The 25,759-nt window shown below is 39.8% G+C and overlaps 1 protein-coding gene across 2 annotated transcripts in view; it reads right to left on the minus strand.

The window, feature by feature from the left end:
* limch1b (LIM and calponin homology domains 1b) overlaps positions 1-23,647 on the minus strand; it is a 415,809-nt gene extending 392,162 nt beyond the window's left edge. For both annotated transcript variants that reach the window (XM_069924806.1, XM_069924805.1), the window contains exon 1: positions 23,375-23,647. In XM_069924806.1, the coding sequence (XP_069780907.1) occupies positions 23,375-23,473 (99 nt within the window). In that variant the 5' untranslated portion in view covers positions 23,474-23,647. The remainder of the gene's footprint in view (positions 1-23,374) is intronic.
* Positions 23,648-25,759: the final 2,112 nt, after the last annotated feature.

A 25,759-nucleotide genomic window follows, 5' to 3' on the forward strand; every position in this document is an offset into this window, starting at 1 on the left:
TGAAGACTTTAGATGAAGAGATAAATGGAAGAGCTAAAATATTATTTGTTTATCCCCCACCCTCCACATCTGTAGCCATCAGCAATTACTGAAAGATGCAAACTCATAGTAAAGCTAAAACTGGCCACATGAGTAACAAGGGTTATCCATGGGTAACTGAATTGATTTTTCCTTTTGTGTACCATAAGGTACAATATTCAGACAGCACCAAACTGTATAATATCAGAATAAAGCTAATAAAATGTTCATTAATAGTGATGTATCAGTATCATTTACTTCTTCAGTCCAAATCAGCCACCAAGGATTGCAGATAAAGTGCTGTGTAAAATGATTCATTGCCAGCCTAGTGGCACATTCATTGATAAAAGTAACTGTGATTATTTTTATGCTAGTCGTTATTCATTTCATTGCACAGTAGAACTCTATCCTATTTCTCAATGTCACATTTTCTGCACTGCTCCACCTTCATGCCTGAGTAAAGAACTAGGAAGCTGCTTCCTACTGAAGGGAAATGATTTCAGAACAATATTCTGCTATAAAAAGTTTCAAGTGTTTATTCTGCTATTAGGGAGGACAACCTATGTGTGTAATAGAGTTGAAACACATGAGAAGAGACTAAATCTTTTGTTGTAATCTTACCACATTTAACTAATTCCCATTGCCTGTATTTCCCCCCTTATCAGAATTAATCCCTCTCTTACCCTCTTGTTAAATGCAAAAAAAATCCCATGACATTATTTTATTGGCAAGTTTTCCCAATGTCTTGGAAGTACTTAATCCTCAGATAACATTTCTAAATAAAAGATTATCAGACTATTATTCAATTAATTTTTATGACCTTGCACACAGATTGTTACACCCCCCCCCCACCCAATTACATTTCCAAAGTAGTTAATTGGAATATGTTGAGTATTTGAAATGCATTGACACAAAAATCTTGTTTCCTATAGGTTTCATAAATCCAATCATATTCTTTCCTTTACTGAAGCTTTTACCTCAATTTGAAAAACAAATCTACCAAACGAAAGACAAATTCAATCTGACCAAATACCAATCAGTCTCCTCTCAACCTTCAGCAAGCCACTGTGATCTCATTAACAGTGCTATCCAGTGCAACTTAATGACTTCTTGGAAATGCTCAGTTTGGAGTCTACCAGAACCACAGCCCTAAACTGCATTACAACCACATTTATCCAAATATAGCACATCATCCTCAAGGCAATGTCTGTAGCATATCCATTTTATTTGCTTCATGAACGAATTTTGCACCATCAATCAAGCTTTAGTTGCATCTCTGAAGATAATAAAGCTGTCTGAACCTGTACACAGAAAGTGGGAGAAAACTTTCAGGCTTGTGACAAGTAAAACTCAAGTGCTGTGCAATACCTAGACAAATATTCCTGGTTTGTAATAGTATCTGCCTTGTCCCTTGCATTTATTTGATAGATTCCATAAACATTTAAAAGAAGAAATATTCTTGGTGCTTCCTTCTTTAGCTATCTGCCACAGTTCTCTACACAAAAAAAACCGATACAGGTTTGAGTTGTTCAATGCAAACTCACTCAGCCTCCATCAGCAGTATGCTGCTTGGGCCGATTAGCTGGAAATAGCACCATGCATACTGGGACAGTAACTCATCTGCATTCCCATAGAACCTGTGTTCATCTCCCAGTTGGATAAGGATTCAGGAACCAGTGTTATGTAAAGTAATAATGTTACAGATAGTGGAGTTGAACATAGGAGCTACTATTTGTGAGCCACCGCACTTATTAATGCTATTCAATAAAATCTTCTTTTCATCTGTCACACTCTGCCAACACAATATTGTCTTCAAAACGTGTTATGGTGACCTCTTTAACCAATGGTATTACTGTAACAGGTGGACATAACTGATAAGTTGCTGAGGATGTAGAAAATAAATTACTTCTAATTTCACCTAAATGTAAAAATACTTTGAAAAAGTCTTTAGTTGTATGTTCACCTTAAAAGAAAGGCAACGATTGGTGTAGAAAGATTTTCACAAAAAACACAAATGGTGTGAACATGATTTACAAAGCAGTAAAGTCCATTGATTTAAGATATAACTTGGTTGACAGGGATTTTAATTGACTATCAAACTTACTGTGACAAGTTTATATTGGCTTCATTTAATGTGATAGTTTCATGAACAGCATCTGTTGCATTCCTAAACTGGATTCTGACTGAATGCTAATCATATTTGCAACTATTTTGATCAAACTAACAGCTGACATTTTAGTTTCAATCATGATTCGCCTTCATATCATATCCTTCAAAGTTGTCAATTACCCACAAACATTGTGAAGTAGATAACAGACCACGGGGGCTTTCTAAAGACCATGATAACATTATGGTTTTCTGAAAATATTATGGACTGAAAGAAAATGGAAATACCACACACCGAAGCATCAAACAGAATAACAGAATCACAACCATTTATAGAATGGCATTTAGAGCAAATAGCCAGTTACTAATGATACTCTCGGAATAATAGTTACATTTGTCAAACCTCCAGTAAAATGTTGAGGACAAACCAGTAAAAAGTGGAATTTGCCATCACAATATTTGTATGCAACTCAGATATATCCATACATGGAATAAACTCTGATTGTTATAAAAATTGTTTTAGTTTCAAATATATTAAATCCCATGGAAGACCTTTAATATTGTATGAAACACCTCACTCATTTTCTGTTATAAATTTCTAGTTCCAAATTTACAATGGGAATTGCCCATGTAAATTTGTCAAAGGATAACTTCATCCTTCAGATACCCCAAGCACAGAACCTGACAGGATGCTACAATTACGTGACTTGTTTACACAGCCATTCTCCATTATAAATCTCAACCATTACTACCCTGCTAATCACAGTACAAGCAAATTAAAACTTGACCTCTGCCTTTGTTTATCAAGAACAATCAAGCTCAAAGTATTTAAAAAAAGTCTTTAAACAGAGGACAAATACATTTGTATTTCCAGGTTCTATTGTTCCATGTCCTTTTATCGTCCTTCAAGAGTGGATTTCATCTCAACTCTTGATTTACTAACTATTTGTACTGATTGAAGAAAGGTGCTGGATGATGTGTTACTGATTTCTTTTTGAAGCAATACAATGATTAAAACTACTTTAGTGAAAATGATATGCCTAAGGTTTTCAAACCATAGGTGTGCGAAAACTGGCCTTGTCGAATACTCCAATCAAAATGTAACATTTTATGTTACCACATTGGCGGATGCCCAAATGGTCAATTGGCACATAAAAATTGCTCAAATCTCTTCTAACTTTTGCCAATTATCTTACACCTTTCCCTTGAAGTTAAGGGTTCCTAAACAAATTCATCTAATTTCCATCTACAATGTTTTATTTGACATGCCTCCATTGCATCCTTCCACAGTTCCAAAGTACACAACCCCAACTTAACCAATCTTATCCTATCAGTAAACTCTTTAAGCCTGATTAATATTCTTGTAAACCTTCTCTGTCACCCCTCCAGTGCCATCAGATCTCTGCAATGTGGTGAAATAGCACTATCAACAGTTCCATCATGACCTTCCTTCTTCCATATTGTAAGGTAAAACATCATGAGATGGGAATGTGTAAGGAGTTACCCTGTACAGGGCTGTAACAAGATGTGAATGCATCCTTGTACTTACAAGATAAGAGAGACATTGATGGATTGAGAGGCAGGAAGCTAGCAGGGAAAGGATAGCAACAGTTTTAGTCATTGGACAAGTAATGATATGATGATGTTCTAAGCACGTATCCAAGGGTATAAAAAATCACCATTTTGCTGATAACGGCAGAATGCATTCTCCGACTAACATGGTTAGTTGCAAGTGTTACAATCCGGTAATAAAGAACAAAGAACCCTGATTTCGACTCAGTCTGGTGTTTGTCTCACTCATTCATGAACAAAGCAGACCTAACAATATTCAATGCCTATATTTAAGCAGTGTAAGGAACTTGGGGGCCCATTACTAACCTATCCAGTGAAATAAGGTAAAAAGAGTTTTGAAAGTAAAATCATCAAACAATATAAACCAGATTTCAATCATACACCACAAACAAAATGAAAATTTGCAAGACTGGGGAAGGGCAAAGAGAAACCGAAATGTCAAACAGAAAAGGTTGAAAAAGGATTTTTTTTTAAATCTTCAAGAACAAGTCACTTCTGCAGGAATGGGTCTTAATACTCACAAAATTAAATTTTCTGTGCAGAAGTATGTTTGGAAGTAATAACCATGTAACATTATTAAAATTTTCTCTGGAATCACACCATCATTTGGGCAACTCACGTGGAATGTCCTATTGGCCTAACCTACCAGCAAAAACTGTTACAGTACACTGTGTGGAGGATCAAAGCACATATCGTAATAGTTTCTGGATTTCTGCAATGTACTGCAAATGGACACAGCCCCAAGGTCACTGCCAGATTTTCTCTGTTGAAATAAACAGCACTGCCATCTCTGGAGAAAGTGGCCAAAGAGGCTGCAAAGAACAAGCTGATGGGGCACATCGCTCAAAGTTTAGCTCACTATTTTTAAAAAATGCATTGCATCCATAAAAACATTTCAAGAATAGAAAATACAATCAACTACTATGCTTCTTCAGGCTTGAATAATTACTGCATCTGTTGAATGAATAGCAGAGTAAATGCCATGAATTCTGATGAAAGGTCAGAATTCTTGAGAATTAACTCTGTCTCTCTCTACTGAATGCTGCTTCATCTGCTGAGTATTCCCAACACTTATTAAAAAGTGAAAGTTGCTCTTGAGATGAGCCATCAACAATAGCATATTGATATTCACTTTTCTGTGCAGTCCCCTTAGAAGAGAACACTTTCTTCATGTGAATTAGCAGCGAAATCACCTCTCCTTGTTGAGCATTCTTTTCAGGGTGAGATACTTTCTCTTGAATGTATCGGCTAGCAGACTTGGGGGCCTCCTTTACATATTTACCAAACTACTGGTTATTAAAAAGTTTCTGTCCAGTTCAGACTGCAGAGGATATTTATCACTGTCGATGTAATCATTTAAATAGTAATAAGTAGCACATATTTTGTCAACTTTACAGGTTTCTTCCAAAGCTAGAATGCAAAGTATAGTTCAAATCTAAACCAACGAAGTCAAATTAAAATTTCCGAACATACTCTCCCTATGCCCACCTTAAATCCCTTTGGGATACCCAGCCTTTCCCCATCCCACATAGAAATTCTTTGGAGCCCCCAGAAACATTCCCATTCCCCACATTCCTGTCCCTCCACAATCTCTGCTTTCTCCTCCCCTAGTTGTAACCATTCCTGCTACTCTGCCCAGACATCATCCAGCCTCCCTGTATGAATACTGAAAGCAGAAACAGACTGTAAAAAATAAGAAGCAGATGCTACAAAATTCAGGCCACGGCAGTGTTCTGACTGCCAATCCTGCTATCATTGAGTAAACAAATACCATTGTGTCTGACCCACTTCAACCCCCACACCACAGACTCCCACCAACAGAAGGATTAACAAGAAAGGTGGATGGACACAGAAAAAGAAGCAGAACTTTGGCTGAGGAATACCCATAGTTCTATTAATTCTCTCCTTGCCTGAAACAGACCCTTCAGCTCAACTTGTCTATAATAATCAAGCTAGTCCCATTTGTCTGCTAAACATTTTCTATCCATGATTCTGTTTAATGTCTTTTAAATGTTATAATTGTGCCTGCTCTGGCAACTCATTTCATGTACCCACTACCTCTGTGTGAAAAAGATGCCTTACAGGTCCTTTTTAATTTTTTACCTTGCATCTTGAAATTCCCCTCTACTTTTAGATTCACCTACCATGGGAAAAAGCTGATGACTATTCACCTTATGTTTGCCCCTCATGGTTTTATAAACCCCTCCCCCCATAGCCTCCTATAATTCAAGCCTAATAAATTCCAGTCATATTGTTCTGCACTCTTTCCAGCTTAATGGCTTCCTTTCTAAAACTGGGTGACAAAAATTCATACCATACTCCAAATGTAGTCTCACCAACATCATGTACAGTTGTAACATAGAACTACACAACATTACAGCACAGGAACAGGCCCTTTGGCCTGTCTACTCTGTGCCGAACTATTATTCTGCCTGGCATCCATTCTAATTCCCTCCAAAAACCACCCATTAATGTACTGTCCAAATTTTCCTTACATGTCAAAATTGAGCCCACATTCATCACATCAGCTTGCAGATCGTTCTACATTCCCACTACTCTCTAGGTGAAATTCTCTCTAATGTTCCCCTTAAACATTTCTCCTTTCACCCTCAAGTCAAGTTCTCTCATTTGTATCTCATCAAACCTCAATGGAAAAAGCCTAGATGCATTTACTCTGTCTATACTCCTATCTCGGCTGCACCATTTCATCAGATGCAAGGATCGACAATGAGATAGAAAACAGACTCGCCAAGGCAAATAGCGCCTTTGGAAGACTACACAAAAGAGTCTGGAAAAACAACCAACTGAAAAACCTCACAAAGATAAGCGTATACAGAGCCGTTGTCATACCCACACTCCTGTTCGGCTCCGAATCATGGGTCCTCTACCGGCACCACCTACGGCTCCTAGAACGCTTCCACCAGCGTTGTCTCCGCTCCATCCTCAACATCCATTGGAGCGCTCACACCCCTAACGTCGAGGTACTCGAGATGGCAGAGGTCGACAGCATCGAGTCCACGCTGCTGAAGATCCAGCTGCGCTGGATGGGTCACGTCTCCAGAATGGAGGACCATCGCCTTCCCAAGATCGTATTATATGGCGAGCTCTCCACTGGCCACCGTGACAGAGGTGCACCAAAGAAAAGGTACAAGGACTGCCTAAAGAAATCTCTTGGTGCCTGCCACATTGACCACCGCCAGTGGGCTGATAACGCCTCAAACCGTGCATCTTGGCGCCTCACAGTTTGGCGGGCAGCAGCCTCCTTTGAAGAAGACCGCAGAGCCCACCTCACTGACAAAAGGCAAAGGAGGAAAAACCCAACACCCAACCCCAACCAACCAATTTTCCCTTGCAACCGCTGCAATCGTGTCTGCCTGTCCCGCATCGGACTGGTCAGCCACAAACGAGCCTGCAGCTGACGTGGACTTTTTACCCCCTCCATAAATCTTCGTCCGCGAAGCCAAGCCAAAGAAGACTCCTCATAATAGAGATCCCTCTATCAAATCTCCCTCATTCTTCTATGCTCTAAAGAAATAAAATCTTAACCTGTTTAACCTTTCCCTGTAACTCTGTTTCTCAAGTCCTGGCAACAACCTAGTAAACCTTCTCTGCACTCTTTCAATCTAATTGATATCTTTCCTGTCGTTAGGTGACCAAATCTGCACAAAACACACCAGATTTGGCCTCAACAATGTCATATACAACTTTAGCATAAACTTTAATTTATGAAGGCCAGTGCTCAAAAAGCTCTTTCCAGCCCTGTCTACCTGTGCTCCCACTTTCAGGGAACTATGTATTCATGTTCCCAGATCCCTCCGGACTCTTCAGTGTGGTATCATTTACCGTATATGTCCTATTTTGGTTTGTCCTTTCGAAATGCAACACCTCACCCTTGTCTGCATTAAATTCCAACTACCATTTTGCAGCCCATTTTTCTGGCTGGTCTTGATCCCTCTGCAAGCTTTGAAAGCCTTCCTTGCTGCCCACTACACCTCCAATCTTTGTGTCATCTGCAAACTTGCTGATCCAATTTGCCACGTTATCATCAGGATGATTGATGCAGATGACAGACAACAATAGATCAAGCATCCATCTTTGACTCTGTGCCAGCTTCCCGAGTAAATACTGATGCAAAAAAATACTTACGATCTCTCTTTGTCCTATACATAGCTGACCACTGTGGTCTCCAAGAGGACCAATTTTGTCTCTTAGTATCATTTTGCTCTTAACATACCTGTTTCTCTTGGACTCCCAGAGCAACCTCATACGTTTTTAGTATTTTTTAATTGGATTTATTATACTCAAGAACCTCATTATCTTGTTGCCTATGCCTGTTATACACCTCCCTCTTCATAACCAGATCCCAAAATATCCTTGAAAACCAAGGTTCCCTATGCCGGTTAACCTTGTCTTTGATCCTGACAAGAACACCCAAATTCTGTCTTCTCAAAATTTCACCTTTGAAGGTCTTCCACTCACCTCACACATCCTTGCCTGAAAACAACTTATCCCAATCCTCACAGTATAGATCCTTTCTCATTTCCTCAAAATTGGCCTTCCTCCAATTTAAAATCTGACCCGAGTCCCAGGCCAATCCTTCTCCATAATTATCTTGAATCTAATGGCATTATGATCACAGGATCCAAAATGTTCCCCTACACATACTTCTGTCACTTGTCCTGTCTCATTCCCTAATAGGAAATCTAGTATTGCATTCTCTCCAGCTGGTACCTCCAAATATTGATTTAGAAAACTTCCCTGAACATATTTGACAAACTCCAAGCCATCCAGCCCTTTTACAGTAATGAAAATCCCAATCAATACGAGGAAAGTTAAAAATGACTTACCATCACAACTTTATATTTCTTGCACCTGCCTTAATTCCTCTGCTCTGCTGCCCTAAATTAATGGCCTCCATGTAGTCCATAAGCCCAGAAAGCCACTGTCCTTGCCATTGTTGAACCTATGATAAGACAGCCTCTGTTGCCTTCTGTCCCTAACCTTTTGCATTATTTCCCTATCTCTGTGCATATAACAATTCTCATTAACTATTGGGTGGTCAATAATAAAATCCCATTAATGAGGTCATACCTTTCCTGTTCCTTGGCTCAATCCATACATCAATAGACGAGCCCACTCATCTATCCTGCTTGAGCACAGCTTAATGCAATGCCATTCCTCCCCCTTTCATCCCTGCTGCTCTAACCTGCCCCTCCTGCAACCAAGTTTCACTAACGGCTACAATATGATAATTCCCTCTGCCCATCCATGCTTCAAGCTTGTCTGCCTTTCTTACAATACTCCTTGCATTGAAATAGATGTACTTAACTTCATTATTTCCACCACACATAACCCTTTGATTCCTTTATATGCAGGTTTAACATAATCTTTTTTTCTCCTCCACACCACTCTCTGCTCTGGCACTCTAGTGCCCATGCCCCTAAAAATCTAATTTAAATTCCAAGGAGCAGCACAAGGAAACCTTCCTGCTAAGATATTTGTCCCCTTCAGTACAGATCCAAACCGATGACCCTATACTCATTCTTATGAATAAATGGATATGTAAGAGCATGGTAAGAAATTAAGAATGCTGCAGAAGGGAGATGATGCAAGAGGTTAGGGACAAGAGGGGACAGAGGCAGTCATATCGTAGGTTTAAGAATGGCAAGGACAGCGGCTTGCTGAGTTTATCGGCTGCATAGATGCCATTAATTTAGGGCAGCAGGAGACAGAGCAGAGGAACTAAGAGGAAATAAAATAGTAAGGAGGCAAGGATAAAGTTAAGGACTGGATGGGCAAGGCATGTACATTTGAACACACAATTGTGTGTGTGCTCACCAATGGATGAAGGAAGGTGGCGTTACCAGCAATATCAACTATCACAATAAGTGAAGGGGGCACATGGGCAAGGCATGTTTTCAGAAGCAGATTAAAACTTGTTCCATCGTGACAACTGCACCAGATATTCTGTAACAGAAACGTTAATAGATTGAATTCTGTACAAAGGACATGTTTCATTCATCCAGAAATGGTGAAAATTACGTCTTGCCACCCAAAACTAAAGCACTCTAGCCCTTAAATAAATCTTCATCATATACCCTCAGGGTAGCTAATCACTTTTAATTTAGGAAATATTGGCGATCAAATTGAAACAAGGTCCCATTAACTGCAATGAGATAAACAATGATAGTTGAGAAAAAAAAATGTTGATAAGCAAATTTCCCCTTCATGTTCTTAAGAAGTGGGTTGGTATTTTTTTAAAATATAATTATCTGTTATGAAAAGCAGTGCTCAACTTGAATCCCTGCTGAATATTGCTCTAACTTGCAAAAAAGAACTTGGCCCAGATAATAAGCACAATTCAGAGTAGAGAGCCTGGATCCCAAAATTTTCTGACAAAAATGTAATCAGCTACGATTCACGTAAGAACACCTTGAACTAAGAAAACCCACCAACAATGAAGTGCCCTGTGGAGGATTAACTCCCACAAAATATTAATTTTCATTAAGCATACATTTCTATGAATGACGAATATTATTTTTATTGAAGATGCTGACTATACATGGAATTTCAATGCCAAATTGGACTTTAAAAGTCATTTTGTGATTGCACATCGTTGGCGTGGAATATAACTCATCAACACTTCTATCAAATCATACCCCTCCCTCAAATATTTTTCCATTATTTGTGCTGATGGAAGATACCAATTTGCCAAAATGATTTTTTTTTAATTTTTTTTATTTTTCACACCATAAACCACATTGATCAAGATACATACATTTTCCTTTTCAAATATATAGTGTCGTTTTCTCCCCCCCTCCCCATCCCACCCTCCCCTCCCATTCATTTAAAGTACAGAATCTAAGATACATTAAACCAGTCAAACAATGTTGTCACTCAATAAAAATAAACAAGAAATTCCACTGAGTCAATTCTTTTCATTTTCTTCTCCTTCTGTCATTTTAGGTGGCAGATGTCCCCGGTAGGTTTTCTCTATTGTGTTTCATGTATGGCTCCCATATTTGTTCAAATATTGCAATATTATTTCTTAAATTATATGTTATTTTTTCTAATGGAATACATTTATTCATTTCTATATACCATTGTTGTATTCTCAAGTTATCTTCTAATTTCCAGGCTGACATAATACATTTTTTTGCTACTGCTAGGGCTATCCTAACAAATTTGCCAAAATTATTAAAGTACTTTTTATATGGGGGTAAAAAGTAGCCAATTTTTATGCTCGATCAAGAAAATGCTCAATTATATTTACTAATAAAAATATTTTTCCCCCATGTTCTCATGGCAACAATGTTTAAAGGCATAATGGGACAGATCCTCAAGTCACACCAAGGCCAACTTCTTGAGTAATCGGGATTTAGAGATTGGTCATCAGTAAACCATTTATCACATCAGGTGCATGCAAAAGACAGGGCATTTGTTCAGATAAGTGAAAAGGGCATTTGCTCAGAGAAGTGAATTCAATGGCAGAAAATTGATCGGATGGGCTCAGTTCCCACACAATTTCTAACCCCAGCTGCCTGCTGCAAGCACACCTTACCCATTATTGGCTTTGGCAGCATATTGTTCACACATCCAAAGAACCAACAGAAGCAATGGCTTGCCTGGCAGAAGAAAAGATGCTGCCCACAGTCATGCGATACAAAATGGAACTGGATTTTTGTAGGAAGGCACTGTTCCAACGAAACAGGGTAGATGGTCAACCTGGGTAAGGTTCTCTGCAAACAGCAAATTTTCAGGAAGTTCCAATACCAGTATGTAACTAGGCAATCTTGGTTTTGTTTTCCAGTATTACCTCTTCCTCTGCACTACACAAATATTCCAGGGTTCTCTTCACCCAATAGTATCACACTCAAATGCCTACAGATCATTTACAAGGTAGGTCAGCGGCTATCATCAAACTACGGTAAAAAGCCCTGGTAGCCGGAATTCAAGCCTCGCTATTAGTTTGTCAATACACGCAACCATGCAATCTCAATTAACCAGAAAATACACTTATCCAGCATCTACCATTCCCCATAGGTGCCACATACCAGCGATTTAACTGTATTTTAATTTTAAGGATAATTCAGCCTTGCTGGTTTTTTAACTGTCTTCTGGTGACAATCACACATGTTCCTTTCTAACAAAAGTTGAAAATTGCTCATACTAACTCAGTACCACCTCCATTTCTTTCTACCTGAAGTTAATCGACATGACACAGCCTGTAAATGATCTCATCTCCCTTCCTGATATATGTATCTCATTCCTTTCACAAGCTGAATCAACAAATTTTTAAAATTTTATATGTTTTAATTTTAAATTTTTATTTAGACATGCTGCACGGTAACAGGCCCTTTTGGCCGACGAGCCCATGCTATCCAATTGACCTACAATCCCTCGTATGTTCTGAAAGATGGGAGGAAACCGAAGCCCCTGGGGAAAACCCATGAAGACATGAGGAGAATAAGCAAACTCCTTACAGTCAGCGCAGGATTCAAACACTGGTCTTAATTGCTGGCGATGAAACAGCAATATGACTTAACGAAATCATTCATATGTAACCAGTATGTTGTAAAACTGGGAAATAGTTAAAATAATTAGTAATAATTCCTTAGAATATTTTCCTTCTTTATTACCAAGTATTTCTGTTAAAAGTTGCCACAGTCTAAGCTTTGGAATTCTTTCTATCAGCTTTTCTATTTCTATTTCCTTACTGACTGCAGTTTTGGCTAAACATTTGATCATTTTCCCCAATATCACGAGGACCTTGTCAAATTTTGCTTGATCACATTTCACTGAAAAACTCTGGGGAATTTATTACATTTAAGAGACTGAATAAATATTTAATTTAGAGATACAGCACAGTGAAAGGCTGTTCTGGCCCACGAGCCAAAATAGACCCATATAATTAATTAACCTACTAACCCCTACGTTTTTGGACTGTGGGAGGAAACCAAAGCCCCAAAGAAACCCATGCGGACATGGGAGAATGTACAAACTCCTATCAGATAATGCCAGATTCAAACCTTGATCGCTGGTGCTGTAATAGTATTGCACTCACCGTTACATTAATATAAACCACTGAGATTTTTATTTCTTCTTTTGGAAATTTTCCAGCAGCAATTACTTACATCATTAGGCTTGCCATTCTATGGGATTTATGCGGCATAATGTAAGGAATCACATCTGAACTTTCATTTGAGCCACTTGGTCATGACTTCAACAACTCAATATACACTGCATATACACGAAGTCGTGGGGAGTGTTAATCATGGCCAGCAGTGTGGAAACAGCACAGTAGACTTCATAGGAGAGCTATTAAATTATTGCACAATTATTCAAACAAATCCCATGGGATTTGGCCAAGAGAGTATGAAAGCGAATATTTGATGTAGAAATAGAAAACTCAAAGCTAACTGTAAACAAAAATAAACATCTAGTTGTTTAAATAAAAAGAATTGGCTCAGATATGAGTGTGGTTTTGCAAGTATTTTGCTTCCAATTGACATTGGTTATTTCCATATTTTGGCTCCTGGCTGCACCAGATGTCAGGAAATTCCAGAATTAGCCAATATCTCCAAATTTTTCATGTTTTTTTTAAAAATGTCATTAACAAAATATTTGACCACTTGTAAAAAGTAGATCAATAGTTTTATTTATTTTGATCATTGAAAACATGCACTAATATCTTCTTGCAATTACTGACACTGAGAGCCAATGGCTGTGCTTCTAGGAGTAACCAGTTAATCTAATTCAGGCCTGGTCAGTACTTGGATTACCTGAAAATAGACTCCCTGGCTGGGAACCTGATGGCTTGACCAACATACTCCATTCATATCCCCACGAGAATATCAATGCATTACCGTTGGCCAAGCCATGTAGTGATATGACCTGTAATCCTTCTTAACTTCCTGGTATTTTTGCATGTCACCCATTTGTAACCATTAGAAGTTCATCAACTTTATCCACTTTGCTGCCAGCTTCCACCCTGACCTCAAATTCACATGGTCCCTTTCTAGCAACACTGTGCCCTTTCTCAATATCTCTAGTCTCCAGCTTGGGAAACAAACTCTCAACAGACATCTTCTACAAACCCACCAACTTCCACATTTATCTTGACTACACCTCTTCACAACCTGGCCCCTGCTAGAATTCCATTCCTTTCTCTTAATTCCTCTGTCTCTGTCACATCTGCTCCCAGGACAAGATCTTCCAAGCCATATCATCAGAGATGTCCTCCTTCTACAAAAAAAATGTAGCTTCCCCTCTACACCATCAACTTGGTCCTTATTCACACATTCTCTATTACCCACTCATCTGCCCTGGCCCCTTCTGCCTCCACACCCAACAAAGACAGGATTTCTCTTGTTCTCACCTACCATCCCACCAGCCTCTACATCCAACACATCATCCTCCGCTATCAGATACATCTTCCCTTCTCCCCCCTCCACCTTCTGCAGAGACTGCTCCCTCCATGACTCCCTCTTCCACTCCTCCCTTCCCTTCAATCATCCTAAGACTGCAGGAGGTGCTCCACTTATGCCCACACCAATTTTGTCACCACCATTTGGGGCCCTAAACAGTCCTACCAAATGAACCAACACCACTTGTGAATCTGCAGGGATCATCTCTTGCATCCGGTGCAGCTGTTATGGTTTCCTCTACATTGGAGAGACTGGACATGGACTGGGAGATCGCTTTGCTGTCCGTCGCAATAGCGTGAATTTCCCAGTGCCCATCCATTTCAATTCCCCACTCCATTCCTTTGACTCTCAAAACACTTCATTGCTGTGGATGTGAGTGCCACATATAGTGCCATATAGTGGTAGCTATATAGGCAAGTTACTGCACTCTTCTTGGGCACTGGTATGATTGAGGCTAGTTTGAAACAGGTGGGTAGCATGCCCTGCTGAACTGAGATGTTGAAGATATCAGTGAATACATCCCTCCTGTCCTTTATGAACAAGGAAGTATCATTAGGTATCCTCCAGGCTTCTAGCACATCCCCTAGCAAATTCCTCCTTTGCTTCCGTTAGTATTGTGGGATGGATCCCATCAGGTCCTTGGGATTTTTTTTTTTTTTTTTTTAAATATTTTATTTAAAATATAAAAATCATGATATGTACAATCAAAAAGATAAAAATTACAAAGATAGTAAAAATACATGTTATATAAAAACCCCCTCCAACTCACCGCCCCCCCCAAACCGATCCCTGTCCTCCCACCCATACCTAACCCTTGGGAAAGAAAGAAGAAGAAAAAAGAAAGGAGATCCAAGCCACAATAACATAATTAATTAAATACCATGGATTAGAACACCACCACCACAGACAGCATGGCCAGAGAATTCACAATTTTAAACCCATATAATCCAAATAAGGGCTCCAAACTTTACAATAAAAAAAAAAATCATGTAAATTATACGTTACTTTTTCCAATGAAATACAGGATCTCAATTCCATATCCCATCTATGTAAACTCAAATCAATCTAATTTTTCCATTTAAAATCGCTAAACATTTTCTAGCAACAGCTAATGCCAATCTCAAAAATGCTATTTGAAATCTAGTCAACCTCAATTTTTTAATATTACCTGACAAAAATAATAATTGATCCAATGGAATTTTAACCTTAAAAATTTGCTCTAAAAACTCCGTCACGTCCAAAAAGATTTTACCATGACACATGACCACGTAAAATGTAAAAAAAGAACCTTCCTCCTTCCAACATCTAAAACATAAATCTGAAGATAATTACATCTCTTTTATTTTTCTGGAGTTAAATATAATTGATGTATAAAATTATAATAAACTAATCTATATCTCACGTTAATAATCTTACTCATACTGTCTTTACACAAATTCCTCCAATCATCTTGATTAATCACAATCCCTAAATGTTTTTCCCATTTTAACCTAGACTTTTGCAAATCTGCCATAACTATTCTATTTCACAATAACAAATGCATTTTAGATATAAATCTCTTCTTCCCACCATCAATAAGTAAAGTTTCAAATTGAGATTGTCTGGACAACCTCAAAGTATAACCATTGTTATCCAATATTAAAGCTCTAACTTGATAACAAAATTCATAAAGAACTCCCCTCCCCCCAAAAAAAAGTACTGTAGAACAGTATTACCTCCCTCTACTATGCAGGAAGTGACCAACGCCACAAGGTGGCCAACGACTTTGGAAGGAGAAATGTACAAAACCAACTCCCCCCAAACAGAAAAATAAAGAAATCAACAAAAACAAAACATTTCAAATATGATGAGCTTCCTCCAAATCTCTGTTAACTTGATCGTCATCAATATCAATTTCAACTAATTGACAACATTCCTTCTCTTGCAAACCATTTTTCTTCTCTTCTTGAGCTGGTTTTAATTGGTAAGAAGAATGTTCTGGATTTTTCTTCTCCTTATTATCCAGCAGGGAATTAGAAAATGTAAGAGCTTGAGCATCATCAGTAAATAATTGTAAGTAAAAGTCTCCATAAAAGACTTTAAGAACAGCAGGAAATCTAAAGTCAAATGTATATCCTTTCTTCCACAATACAGCTTTGGCAGAATTAAACTCTTTACAACATTTAATAATAGATTGACTCAAATCTGCATTTAAAAAAAACTACTATTCTTAACCACTAATAGGCCTTGATGTTTCCTTGCATTTTGAACTGCTACACACAAAATTACCTCCCTATCTTGGTAACGCAAACACCGGATCAGTATAGATCATGGCGCCTCTCAAGGAAGAAGTTTTATTCCTAATCACTCTATGAGCTCTATCCAATTCCAAACCATTTAGAAAATATTCTTCCCTCAAAACTAGAGGAATCCATTTCTGAAAAAATTGAACCAGATCTGGATCTTCAAAATCTTCTGGTAAACCAACAATTTTAACATTATTTCTTCAGCTTTGATTCTCCAAAGCATCAATCTTCTTCAATAAATAATTTCTCTGAATTTCCTATCCAGTAAATGAATCCTTCATCTGTCTTTTTTCTTTACATTGCTCTACATCATCCTGTCAATCATGAAAATCTTTCTCAATCTTCTTAAATTTGTTTTGCACTTTATCCACCAGCTTCACATACTTTGCCACATCAGACTTAATTGATGTCATTTCTTCTTTCATACCAGTAAATTCTTCTTTCAAAGATGAAAAGTCTGGATTCATCTGCTTTGCCATAGTCTCTTATTTGTTTAGATAACATATCAAATTGACTTGTTGAACCAGAATAATGAGGATCAGATTTACACTTCCCCTGCAACTGCTTAAAGACCTACCCTTATATATTACAGTTTCTTCTTCTTCTGTACCTGGAGAGATTTCTTCCTCTTCCAATTCCCCCACAATGTCTCCTTCTTCCTCCTCTGGCAATATTGACAGCATTTCAACCTGCCCGCAGGTCTTGGGCCCCCCTCCTGACGGTCCAGGTTCACTGGGCCGTGAGAGGTCGGGTCCCCCTGCCGTAAGGGCCTGACTCAGTATAGTGTGCATACGCAAGCTCCTCATACTCAGGAGGAGGACGTCTTCAAGCTCTGGTGCCATCTTCCCCAACGCTTCTTGGCGCCGGGTTTAGGCTTACCCAGGGACTGCTGTTGCGGTCTTGGATGAACAGAAATCGACTCCCCAGGCTCCATTTCGAAGGTAGGCCCAAGCTCTTCAATACTTGAAAGTGGTTTCTGGATCATTTATTTTAGCAGTTTATGCTTTTGTTTTCCTCATCATTACCGTCAAAAACACACTAACTTTATACTCAATTTTTTTTTTTAATTTTAAAACTTTAAAATCAGGTTTTTATTAGTTCCGTTGGGAGAGGTGTCTTCCCACTTCTCCCATCTATGCCATGCCCCCGCCCTTGGGATTTATCCACCTTAATGTGCTTTGATATTTCATTCACTTCCTCCTTCCTGAACCAAGGTTTTTTATTCTTTGCTGCTGAACTCTGTTATCTTATTAAACACATCCCACTGATTAGATGTCTTTTTGGCAACACTGCTGCAGTTGGAGTAACAGCAACATATCATGGATTCCGGCAGAGCAGAGGGACTTCTTGCAGTACTCTTGCGTGGTGTTCTACTGCCCACGTGTACAGCAGAACCGTCAGTATTTTTTTTTAAAACACTGGTGAGGAAGATCCATGCCCATGCTTAACAGCACAGACTACAAGTCTTGTGGGCAATGGGGGAGCAGCAGACCAGTGCAGGGCACTAAAGTGGGAGACCATCCTGCTGTGAAGAAGCCTAGAAGAAAATCCTACAGGGTAGGAGACGACAGCAGTGGACAAGCAAAAAGCTCAGTGGCTGGAAGGCTCATACCAGGCTGCAGGAGATTGACTCATGGGAGCCAGGCATCAAGGCTAGGACTCATGAATGTGCCAATGGCGAGCAGGGCTCCTAAAAGGTATTGGCACTAACGGCTTCCTAACATCAGGGGTTTGGAACCGGGATAAAGGAAGGCATCTTGGATGCATGGAGCTTGGGTTCACCGCTGGAGGCGGGAGTCAGTAAGTCTCCGCAGATTACAGATGCAGCCTCGGACACAATGTTTTTGAAGGGACTCTCTTTTACTTTTCTTGGTAGGGATGGCATACAAGTACCGCCTCCTTGTGTACCTTCATGTGCAAACAAAAGTAAATATTTTGTGTATTTGTGTACAAAAAAAGGAACATTTTCCTCTTGCAGCTGTAACAAATGTACTTCTCCTAATCCTGCCTTATTGAAATCTGCCTTCCTCTAGCTTAGGGCCCTATTTTGAGGATCAACCTCATCAGTAGCCATGACTAACTGGAATCTTAACAAGTATAGTCACCATTCCCAAAGGGTTCCTCTACAGCATCATAAAATGACACAGAAACAACTCATTCACCGCATTGAGTACACGCACAACGCCAGGAACACATTTGCCATAATTTTGCTCTTTTACTTTCCCCATAATTCCATTAATCAGATTCTACCAATGCTCTGCACTGTAAAGGTGATTTCCAGTGACTAATTAACCTATCAACCTGAAAATCTTTGGGTTGTGGGAGGAAACCAAAGCACCCTGAGGAAACTCCCTGAGGAAGTCCACACAGATAGCACAGGATTGAACAGGTGCTCTGCAGCTATAAGGAAGTGTCTCCTCTGCCAACAACAGTGACAACTGGTTTACAGATTTAAAATGCATCGGTAAAGTTATTGGGTTTTTTGCCAGTTCGAGAATACAAGGAAGGTACAGTTATTTTGAAATAGGATTGTAAAGCAGGTTAGAAAGGAAACCTGAAGAATTAAAACCAGGTCTTGAAACTATTTCTCAGGAAAATCACCAACAACAATAATGCAGTTATTACTTCTGAACATGAACATTGTGCAACAGGGGAGAATGGCCTTCCTATTGACTTTCAAAAGGACAAAGGTTTTACTAGCATCTTTTGTGGCCTTTCCTTCACAAGAGGATGACAGTAGCTCAGCGATCAAATCCCAACTTGATGAAGGAGCAGGTTAAGAGCAAAGACTACAGGGCCATCAAGTTAAGTCAAAGAAAAGTCTGAGAGACTCATTAATGAGATAAACATCTTAAAATGGATGAAGTATTGTTGCAGGTTAATGGGCCTTAATGTACCAGCAACTGAAAATAAACACAAACTCAGTGGCTATTATAATAGAGGCCCAAAATCCTCTCTGAGAATTCTCCTTCCTCCTCATGCTAATTACATGAGATGCCAACAGCAAGCAGTTCAATTTGTGTAATACATCTATTTGGGTCTTTCCAGTTTTTCACCACTACAAAGTCCAAGCAGAAAGGAGATGATCAGATGTAGTAAGACCACAGAGGAGCTGGATCAAATCTAATGCTATCCAGTATGCAATAAACCACATCCTACTTCAGTTCCTTCAGGTTAAGCAGTTTACAATCTGGGAAGACTTCTAGCCACAATCAACTTCACTTTACAGGGGCTGCAATCCCACTGACTTGTTAACTTGGTCATTACTGTGTCCATCTTAGGCCCATGAAAGAAATTTAATTGTGTGAAACTAGGGCCTGATTATTTAAATATCATCCATTAATAGTTTGTTTTATATCTTGGAGCGTTGTGTGAAAATAAGCAATACTGACAAAATTATTCAAAACTATTTATTCTGTATATTCACTTGAAAAATAAAAATAGATTAACAATTTATATTAATATTAGCTGCATTAAGCACACTTTGGAAGGGTGCTGGCACTTGCTACAAGGGAGCCATTTACTAATATTACCCGGTTCGGCCGCTAAGCAGTGGCAAGAGGAAGTTTGTTATCCCCCTGAATATTTATTCAGATCATCGGGGGATAACACTACCGACTATTCCAAGTGTACTCAAGGACATAGGCCAACATGTACTATCATCTGGACAATAGGAAAGTTTTAATTTTTTTCAGATATTACAGCTGATTAAAAATCAAAAATCTACAATCAAAATTTACTTCCATAAACATTAAAAAGAAATATTCCAAACTCCAAGACTTTCCAAAATGCTTCACGGCCAATGAATAAACTGATTTTTGTGTAGTTGGTTAAGGCAATTACACTAAAAAAAGTTCTTATTGTGCAGCTTTCCCTTAGAATGAAATTTTCAAAGTAATTGCAAAGGTTACGTCTGATATTAAAATATAAAGGGACTCTGTCTATAGTCTTACTGCAGTCCACGAATGCTACATCAATGCACTGCCCTCACCAATATACTCTGTAAACTTTTCCTTCAAAAAAATTCAATCAATTTGGTCAGAGGATCTCCCCAACAAACCCTTACTATATTTGATAATGAATTTATTGTCCTACAAATTGTACAATGTACATACACCAAAATTCTTAATTGCTGCAGCCAAATAGATACTTTGTAAAAAAAAAAAACTCCAATGGTGTACATTAAATTAAATACGAGAAATAAGTATTCATCGTTACCATATTGCAAGAAAAAAGTGGTGTTACAATAGTGCAGACAGTTCTTTTTGTGGTGTCAGAGTAGTTTATGATTAGATTATCAAGGGGAAGTTCAAGATCATGAACACCATTTGAAGGGAACTCTCCTTGAACTTCAACGTACTGGATTTCAAGCTTCAGTGCCTTCTTCCCAAAGGTAGCAGTGAGAAGAGGTTGTGACCAAGGTGATGGGAATCCTTTAATATGTTGGCTGTCTTCTTAAAGCAGTGCCTCACTCACATAACAAGTCAGAGCCTGTGATGGACCTGGCTGTGTTTGCTAATTTCTGCAGCTGACACACTTGAATTACCAAACGAGATTGTGATTCAACTAATTAATATACTTTCCAGAGTGCACCTGGAGAAGTTAGATAGAGCATTAGACAGCATGCAAAATCTCCTTCAACTTATTAAAAACTAAAGGCATTGTATTAATCCCTGCCTTAACAAATGTAGTTCAACAAATGTAGAGTAATCCTATTCCTTGTCTTTTTTTTCTGAATAACTCCCCTACCAGTGATTTTGACTAACCAGCTTGTAATTTTACGTCTTATCCTTGCTGTTTTTCTTAAATAAAGTTACCATATTTGCTCTTTTCTATTTTGCCATTCACCCACAGCAAGTAAGGATGTAAAGATCTTTGTCAGGGCACTTGCAATTTCCTCCCTTGCACCTTGCCTGGAGTACATGTCATCAAGCCCTGAGGATTTATATTTAAGCCTGCTAAGGTTCTTCCTTTTTGAAAGATAACGTTCCAGATTTTCATGATCCCAGTGTCTGAATTCTCCAACTTCTACACCATTTTCTTTCGGATGCATCTTTGACTATGCCGAGGTAGCATGCTGACATTCAAAGTTGTATTCCTTTATATATATATAAAAAAAATCACTTATAATTTAAGAAATAAATACCCTATGTTTTTACAAATTTGATGCCTGTACACCCAAATATTTAAATTTGTAATGATATCCTTCTAGTCCTGCAGGATTCTCCTCTATATGTTTATGTACATCTCTCTGCAATCCAAAGATTGTTTTCTTTCTCTTTTTCTTTTTTTTTATATACTATTAAGTTTTTTTCCAGTTTGTATATTGTTTCTTTGAAGGGGGTGGTTTGGTGAGAGGGAGGAGTTTTTTGGGGTGGAGTGAAAACCGTCATGTATGTAATCAATTTGGGTTTTTTAATATCTGTAGTATTGTAATAAATAGTTACTCCATGAAATGGAATTTTTAAAATATATATTTTTAAAAAGGCCTTATCCATATCCTTTGACTTGACAAATTGCTCCTTTGGTCCCTAAATGGCCCTACTTTTTCCTGCTTACCCTCATTCCCTTAATAAACCTATTAAATGCTTTGTTATTTTCCTTAATGTCTTCAAATTATGTCCCCTTCTCTCTTAATTTATTTTCAAGTATCTCCTACATTTTCCATATTCCTCTCAGGCATTCCTCATTTTCAGTCTCTATAACCTGACCTACGTTTTTTTTTTCTTTTACTAAATCTTAATCTCCAAGATTTTTGGACATTCTACACTTCAATCAGGTGATAATTCATTGATTTGAACTCTGATCTTTTTCACTCTTCATTTAATGGTATGAAGACCCACCTCCAAGTTTCTGCTCGCAGGATAAACTAGATTCTTTGAAATTGGTCTTCTCCAATTCAGGTTCATAATTTCCAACCAACCTTGCTCCTTATGAAGCTATGCTTGAATATATTTACCAAGGGTGCCATGTCTAGTAGGGTTAGATGGTCTTTTTGGGCAGAACTATCTGCCTAAAAGCTCAAAACTCTCTCCTGGGTACATTTTGAAAATTCCACATCCTCTTCTTCTTTCACATTAAGATAATCCCAGATAATCGTGGGGCAATGAAACCCCCTGACATTAATCCTAATACTGTTGCACTTCCCCATGATTTGCTCCTCTGTTCTGATCTTAAGTGTTATAGTACGTGGGTTATTTATCAAAATAAACAAAGTCGAGAGACAAGGATGTTTATTCTTGGTGCAAGTTCGAGATGGCAGGTGACCATGTATCACTGCAAAATTCATTGAAATGTGGCCTTCTTTAGAGGGACGGGTGGTGGGGGGTCGTGAAAGTTCTCCGGCTTTTCAAAGGCACACTCCCAGAACACGCTCACCGCACTTGCATGTGCCCCACCATCCCCAGATCCTGCACAAGTGCCTCGGTCTGCGGCAACCCCACGACACTTGGCTCCCAGCCCCGGCCAGTGAACCCAACGAGGTCTACGCATCCGGCAGCTGCAGCACAATCTGACGGCGCATTTCGGCATCGTCCTATCTATCGGGCTGTCTGGGGGGGGGGGAGAGATGCAGCGCCCCGACTGCAAAACTGGCCCAGTGAATGCATTCAACTAACACGATGACTGTGGCCGCCGCCGCCGGCAGCCCGGCCATTTGTGACTGGGAGCAAAGGGTGCGAGGTCGGACAAACTTCCTCTTGCCGCTGCTTCGCGGCCGAACCGGGTAACAGTAGTAACCGGCTCCATTGCAGCAAGTGCTCGCACCCTTCTCCTTCCTCACTCAAGGTGACCGACAGTTCTTCCTCAACCTCCGCGCACTTGCACGGGATTGCTTGAGGTTTTATTCGACCCGTTTCAGGTGGTACCTCTCTATATTTTTGCAGCTGTCTTCACGTCTGACACATGCGATACGAGAACGAAACATGTTGTGATCAACTTTAAAGAAAGCAAACGCTGTCAACTTACTTCTATCCAGTGTCGAGCCTCCGTGAAGGCGGGCCCTGGGCCGGAGTCTGACTGCGGACTTTCTCCCCACTCCCCGTCTCTGACGCTGGGACTGGCCATTTGCAACCCTCAGGCACTCCGACTGAATGAGAAATGACACAGGTCCCAATAACAAGCCGCTCTCAACTCTGACCTCTCGGGCTGGGTGCTGATTGCCACGATCCTCATGGAAGTTCTCCCTTCCTTGGTTGGTGCTGTGCTGGACTGAGCAGATCTCCGGGTAAGACTGGCCGCTCGACGCTGAACAGGGAAGCAACGCTAAAAATACACAGCAAATCCAGACTGATGCAGCCAATGGAAATTCAGAGCCACCGTCTCGACTGACACCTCTTCCAGCGCTTCGTCCGTGCAGTCAGACAAAGTTGCCGCTCATCACACACAGTGGCTTGGACAGGGGTGAGAGGAAGGTTCAGAAGTTTAAAGAAGTTCAGCCTGTCAAATATTGTTTTTATTTTAAATGCTTCATTTATTTTTTAACTTTGGTGGGAGTTGGAAAGGAAGTGCCAGCAAAGATGCTGTCCAAGCACCGCACAAATGAGTTCAGCTTCATGTCACCCAAGCGAAATGTGGAATTTTGTCAATCGCCAGTTGCTTTTGAAGACTTTTTGTTGGCTTCATTTAAAATGTCACCCCATGCAGTCGAGTTCAACAAGTCTGTAATGCGCGTTTCCATAAGTAAATGCACTTGCTTTCTGCCAATCTGTCCTTGCATTACTGTACATTCTGAAGACTAGTCTGCTGACTAGTCGTCTTATAAATTTGATGAGAATTATGTTGACCAAGATGTTATTTCTAGATGGTGGATTACTACATGTAGCCTTGCTACATTACTAGGCCGTTTAATCTGTCGCAGTAAACCAGTTTTACAGGTACATGACTATCCTGCGACTTGTTTCTGCAGCAGGACATCTAGCCCGAATTTGAATACCATTATAGGAGACTTAGTTACCATCTTCACAGGCAGATCCATGAGATCAAAGATGATTTCCATTCCAGTTCTGTTCATTCTGAGGCACTTGATGAGGCCAATGGACAAACCACAGACTCTGCCAATGGTGGAACAGGAGGTGCAGAGTTGGGTGGGAATTTGTGATGTGCTGCACTCCATCCACCATTCACATGGGCTTCTGTGTGCTCTTGATGCCTGAATTCAAGGTTCTCAATATCATACTGATTGCTCCTTCCCTACTTTGAGTTGTCATGGGACAAAGGACCCCAAGACTCAGAGAGAATGTTGCTCTTTTGCATGGAGGCTCCGAGAGCATCCTTGAATCGTTTTCACTGCCTTTTTGATCCTGCCATGACAATCAGATCACAGTAAATGGTATTGAAGCAGCTGCTACACACAGAAAACACCACTAGACTCGGTGGGGTTTCCAGTAGAACTGTTTATTTGAATTTCGCGCGCGGCCCCCTTAAGGCCAACGGGAGTTCTGCCCCGCGCAGCAGTGACGTCATCACGTGGCCCGGGGCGCGAGCTGTACCCTAAGCCACGAGGCAGTGAGCAAGCCCTGATGGCGCCATCTTCCAGCGCGGCGGTACAAAAGGGGCCGCTTTGCTCACAGACATGTGTGCTGCCACAGTATGTTGTAATTAAGGCCTCAATGGTGGAAGAGAAAATGTTGATATTGTAAAAAACCACAAACCTGGAGAAACTCAGCAGGTCGAATAGTGTACTTTATGAGGTAAAGATAAAGGTACATTACCAACGTTTTGGGCTTGAGCCCTTCATCAAGGTATGAAAAAAATGTACATTTTGAGAAAGATATGCTGGCATTGGAGAGGGTTCAGAGGGAGTAAAAGGGTTAGTATAGGAGGAGCTATTGTTGGCTCTTGGGTGGCACTCTTTGGAGTACAGAGGGATGGAGGGACCTCATAGAGGCATTTTGAATGCTGAAAGGCCTGAACAGAGTAGATGTGGCAAGGATGCCTCACATGGTAGAGGATTCTAAGACAAGTTGGCATAATTTCAGGATAAAAGGGTGTCAATTTAAAACAGATGCAGAAAAATTTCAATAGTCAGAGGGTCATGAGTCAATGGAGTTTGTTCCTGCAGGTGGCAGTGGAAGCAAGGTCTTGTGTGTATTTTAGACAGAAATTGACAGGTATTTGATTAGTCAGGACATCAAGGGAAATGGCTGGGGAGTGGGGCTGAGTGGGTGGATGGATCAGCTCATGATTACAATGGTGGAGCAGGCTCGATGGGCCAATGGGCCTCCTTCTGCTCCATATCTTGTGATGTTGTGATACTTTTCTATCTTTGCCTATTCCCAAGCTTCTCTATCTGTCTCTCCATCTCTCCCACCTTCTGTCCAATACCCCATCACCTCTTCTCAACCTTTATTC

The sequence above is a fragment of the Narcine bancroftii genome, chromosome 3 (genome assembly GCF_036971445.1).
Source record: "Narcine bancroftii isolate sNarBan1 chromosome 3, sNarBan1.hap1, whole genome shotgun sequence".
Lineage (NCBI taxonomy): Eukaryota > Metazoa > Chordata > Chondrichthyes > Torpediniformes > Narcinidae > Narcine > Narcine bancroftii.